Here is a 5,150-nt window from a genome sequence, read left to right as displayed (position 1 = left end):
AAGACAGTCTTTAAATTGTGCTATAGCTACTTTCACTTAAGTAAAAGATCTGAGTACTTTTTTCCACCACTGGTGAGGAGTAATATGAACAGTAGGTGAACAGCAGTCTGTGAGCAGCAAGGCTCCTTTAACTCTCCCTGTGAGAGGAGGAGTCTGAGCTGCGGAAGCGCTTCTGCTGCTGTCACATAAGAGAGGCGTTTCTACATACTTGATATGTTATGTCAATGTGACTTCATGAGTGAAAGTGCCCTCAGCTTTATCGGACACAGTTTGTTTGAGCGTCAAGTTGTTGCTGTGTATTGGAACTCGCTTACTAGGAATAATGTCGGAGTGCATCAAAAACGTCGCGATATTTGGAGCCACGGGAATGACCGGACTGGCGACCCTTCCGCAAGCAGTGGCTGCAGGTGAGGACTGAGAGTAGAACACAACACAATAGGAGAGAATAGAGGGACATACTGGGGTCATTCATGGGTCCCAGTAGGTCCCTTTAGTAATTTTACATTAAAGTTGTACACAATAAGAGTTTGCACCACAGAGAAAAGAAGTGTTGTCTGTTGTGGTCAAAGTTCTCACCCTCCAGCCTGTAGGCTATCTGTCAGCCTTGGTTTATAGTGTGATGGTCCTGGATTTACTGAGTCTGCAGTATTAGTCAATAGCTTTACATCACGAGATTGATGATAACAGAAATGATTCATAAAAAAAAAACCTGTTGGGCTTCACAGTGTCAAGTAGTCCACATCTACTTCTGCTATGGATTTAGAATTGGTCAGTTAATCAATAAAGTATCAATAATGTGATATTAGACTAGAAAGGATTGTGCTTAGCCTATAGTTTTATCTCATGTTTGAGTTTAGTCATAAACTCCACTTTACGATTTTTTTCCTCAAACTTTCCTTGTCTTTTGGAAGTCCTCAGTAAAACATATCATCATATGAAGTTATTTGCTGGAAACTATGGCGATAACTGATTCTATCAAAATCCACCAGTCTCACTCTAATGACAGTTTTGAAGATTTTAGCAAATGCAATATTTTATATGATGATTTTGATTTAGCAGCATTTTCACTTCCTCTCTCCCTCCTCACCATGTAGCAAAAAAGACTGTTAAGTCATGACAGACGTTACAGTTTATCATTATGCTGAGTCATATCAGGCTGAGAGCTGATAGTAGAAGCTGTTCACTATCTTGCCTAGACAGAGAGGGCGGGATCACCTTCATGTAGTGGGTGAAGTTATCATGGGAGCTTCAGGAAGAGACTCTTTTGTTCTGGCTCCACTTTGAAGACGGTGAAATCATGTCATCTGTTGAAATGTAATATCAGCTTCAGTAAATTTTAGAACACATGCAACAATTACTGCACAATAACCAATATGACTAACAGTATAAGTATGTTATCAAGCAGGTGAAATGTTCAGTTGTCATAGTGTCACTAATCCCTAAAACTGAATAAAAGTGATTCTCATTCTCTTACTTCTTCCCCTTGTCTTTCATGACCTTGATGGAAAATGTCATAAGATCCTGCAACATGTGAGGGAGAAATATGAGTTTAGGAAATGTGTTAACAGATTAGGACAATGATTTAATGCATAGGAGTATCAAAGTGATGATGGTGCGAGTGTGTGTTTCTACTGCATCCCTGTTTCACTTCCATGCTTCCTCCCTCAGGATACAATGTAACGCTGCTGGTGCGGGACCCTGCTAAACTGCCTGCTGACCACAAGGCGTCCAGAGTGGTGGTGGGAGACGTACTTAATAAAGAGGATGTGAAGAACACCATGGAAGGCCAGGACGCAGTTATCATCATCCTGGGCACCAGGAATGACCTCAGTAAGGCTCCACACTTTGAATAAGAGACACACAACCAAGCTGACATTATAAGAAAAGAAAACTAAATGCAAAACTAACACTTTTTACATTTTTCTTTCTTTCTTTCTTCACACGTTGTTGCACATTTCCTGATGCTGTGCTCTTTGCATTTTTGAGTTCTTTGATTTTCATACAAGCTTTGGATTTTTCCATTTGTTTTGAATTTTGGTGACCTAAATTTGCAGCATTTCTCTAACTGTTGTTGCTTTGGGCTCTTCTCACATATTCACACCAATAAGCCTCTGCACGATATTTCTTTACGTTTATTGCTAAAGGTCAAATTTCTTTGCATAACTGACTTTGGTCACCTTACATAAGGAGGATTGTACTTTTTAATAGTGTAATAATGTAAGATATTCACTAGAGGTCGCCAAAGAATCTGAAACACACAGTATATAAAAAGGTGGATGGGATTTACAATATGACAGTAGATGTGCATGGATTTCTCCAGGCCAACTCAAAGGATTAATTGTAGATAAATCAACCTACACACAAAACAACATGCAGACATCATAGATAAAAGATAGGGTTAAATGTTGGTCTTCTAAATACCCCATTTACTAAAAATGAAAACATTTAAAGTTTTTAGTGTTATGTTTTCTTGTATAAACTTAACTGTGTAATAGAGTAGCTCTCTGAAATACAGTAGTTCAAATTTGATACCCAGTGGAAAGTGCCAGTGTCTGAAACTATAATCCAGTACAGTTCTGATTATTTAGTTACTCTGCACCTCCAGTTTGATTCTGTGATCTGATCTTTGCTCATCAGGCCCGACCACCATGATGTCTGAAGGCACCAAGAACATTATTGAAGCCATGAAGGCTCGTGGGATCAGCAAAGTGATCGGCTGCATGTCAGGTACAACTCATTGTTGATAAAAAATTATAACAGAGCGGGTGAGGTGGTCAAAGTGGGTAAAAGAAAAGTACCTTGAAATATATTTTGTTGAGTCCTGTTTAAGCATCTGATCAACATCTTTATCCTTATCCTTCCCAGCCTTCCTGTTGTGGGATCGCTCCAAAGTCCCACCCCGTCTGGTTCCTGTGACAGAGGACCATGACAGAATGTACACAGTGCTGAAAACATCGGGGCTGGACTACGTGGCCGTCATGCCTCCTCACATTGATAGTCAGTAGGAAGTAGAAACTAGGAGCTTTATTCCAAACAAAAATGGATGAAAACTTTCCAAACTTGTTACCGGCATAAAAGTGCTACAGTTAGTCAATCTGATGAAATGTGTTGGTAGATAATGGATTCTAAGCTGCTCTCTATTATCTAAACAGTTATGATGGTTTAAAGGTCCAGCATGTAGGATTTTGTGGCATCTAGCGGTGAGGTTGCAGAATCGAAACTTCTCTCATGTGCTAAGTGTGTAGGAGAAGTACAGTGGATGCACTGACTGGACCTTTTAATTTAGATTTTTTTTTAAAGAATTGATCTGAGACTCTGTAAGATAAGACATTTTTTGTAGGAATTTGCACCCAAAGCAAAGTTCAGACATAACAATAATGCAATAAGTTGATTATGCAAAGTCAAACTAATCTTCACAGCACTGGCAAAAACCTTTAGGCTACACAGTCAAAAAAAATGGTTTTTTTACTTGCATGCAAAACTTCAGATTATAAAAGCATTTGTGTGTTTTGTCATATTTTATGTGATTTCTTTTTTCTTGTTTCTGTCTTGCGCCCTCTAGACGACCTTCCTCTGACAGAGAAATACATGGCGACGGAGAACATGCTAAAAGGAAGAGCCATCTCCAAACACGACCTGGGACACTTCTTCGTCAAGTGTCTGTCCACATCAGAGTGGGATGGCAAGACTGTAGGAGTGTGGGGAGAGTATAAATAGTCCTGGACAACACATCACTGATGCCCTCTGGACAGCGAGGGGGTTTAAATCTCTTCCTGTCACTGATTGCCATTCATAATATCTACCAAATCACACTCAGGAGAATTTTTATTTTTTTTTATGCTGAGATTTTGAGTTAATAAAGAACTAATGATTCAAACTGCGAGTGTGTTGTCATAAACAAGGATGCTTCCCTGTGTTAACCTTTATAATCACTACCGGGCAGCTTTTGCTTGGCATTTTATATTTTTATACTAATTTCGATTTTATTATCAGCTGCAACTGAGTGCTGAATCTGTACTGCTGCTTCAGCTGTAGCTGTTCACATTGCTTTACATTAGAAAATGTCTTTATACATTAACAATTTTTACATATTGAATGATTCGTTTCCTATCAGTGAACATGTCTTTGTTGATGCCCCCTGCTGCTGCTCTGGTGTACAGCAGATCCTTTTTATAGCTGTTAAAAATAAATGACTTTATTGTGCAAAAGGTTGTGCTGACAGAGTGACGTGTCATGTGAATGAGGAGAGCTGCAGGCTGCTTGTTACTAGAGTGACAAAACAACAGTAATAGGAAACTGTACACTAATCTCCTATCATCTATGTAATTTACATTACACTTTACAACACAACAAAAGAAAACCAGAGTAATAGAGTAAGTCCGAGGTGGATGGTGTACTCAGTTACCATGAATATTAGTTAAAATATCCTCCTCCTGATCAAATAAGAGCTAGATTGATTTGTAGATTAAGACACAAGAACTGGCTTTGATCACTTAGTCCATTTGTTTTGGAGAGGAAGAGAACTCTGCAGACAGGCTCCCAGTAAAAAGCTCCTGAACAATGAACCCAACCCGGAGTCCATGCTTTGCACACGGGAGAGGTTTCAGGTTTCAGCTGGTTGCAATCTGCAGTTGTCACTGCTAGATGCTACTGAATCATACACACTGCTCCTTTAATTGGAGTACCTGTACTTTGTTAGTTCTTGTGGAATAGATAAATTAAACAAACTCGATGAAATGCTATTGGATAGGGATTTAGTGACCATTAACAGTATAATACAATATATACAATACTATAATACATTAATTATAATTACCTAACTGTGTTACATTAGTGTTATTAAATATGAGTCTTTTCTGTTGTGTTTTGGTGGGTTTTTTTCTCTCTTTTGGGATAAATGGGTTGGATATTGGCATGAAAAATTTTGGACCATTCCTTTAGTCTGTCTTCGGTTCCACAGTTCACCTCACGTGACTGTATCCTTTTTTAAAGGACAACCAGTCAGTCAGACCAGTGGCATGTGTAACTGTTGTGCAACTCCCTCTAAAGAAAAATATGTGTCAAAGACCAAGGGCAGGCAGTATCCCGGAAACCTATAATTCCTTCAAAATAAAACCGGGCCTTTTTTTTTTAATTAAGAAAAAGGTCCA

General features: G+C 38.9%; 1 protein-coding gene across 1 annotated transcript; it reads left to right on the top strand.

The window, feature by feature from the left end:
- The first annotated feature begins 203 nt into the window (after positions 1 to 203).
- On the top strand, positions 204 to 4,208 carry blvrb (biliverdin reductase B). The gene is made up of 5 exons (XM_033630772.2): positions 204 to 407; positions 1,669 to 1,830; positions 2,638 to 2,727; positions 2,866 to 2,997; positions 3,563 to 4,208. Exons 1-5 carry the CDS (start codon positions 323 to 325, stop codon positions 3,715 to 3,717), a joined length of 624 nt encoding a protein of 207 aa, XP_033486663.1. The 5' UTR covers positions 204 to 322; the 3' UTR covers positions 3,718 to 4,208.
- Positions 4,209 to 5,150: the final 942 nt, after the last annotated feature.

The sequence above is a fragment of the Epinephelus lanceolatus genome, chromosome 4 (assembly GCF_041903045.1).
Source record: "Epinephelus lanceolatus isolate andai-2023 chromosome 4, ASM4190304v1, whole genome shotgun sequence".
NCBI classification, from domain to species: Eukaryota; Metazoa; Chordata; class Actinopteri; order Perciformes; family Serranidae; genus Epinephelus; species Epinephelus lanceolatus.
This window is presented reverse-complemented; position numbering and strand designations above follow the sequence as displayed.

Excerpts from the sequence above, each read along its gene's own strand:
- blvrb (XM_033630772.2), top strand. The coding sequence starts at position 323 with ATGTCGGAGTGCATCAAAAACGTCGCGATATTTGGAGCCACGGGAATG. Across the intron at positions 1,831-2,637 it reads GGGCACCAGGAATGACCTCA|GCCCGACCACCATGATGTCT; the intron begins GTAAGGCTCCAC and ends TTTGCTCATCAG. Across the intron at positions 2,998-3,562 it reads CATGCCTCCTCACATTGATA|ACGACCTTCCTCTGACAGAG; the intron begins GTCAGTAGGAAG and ends TGCGCCCTCTAG.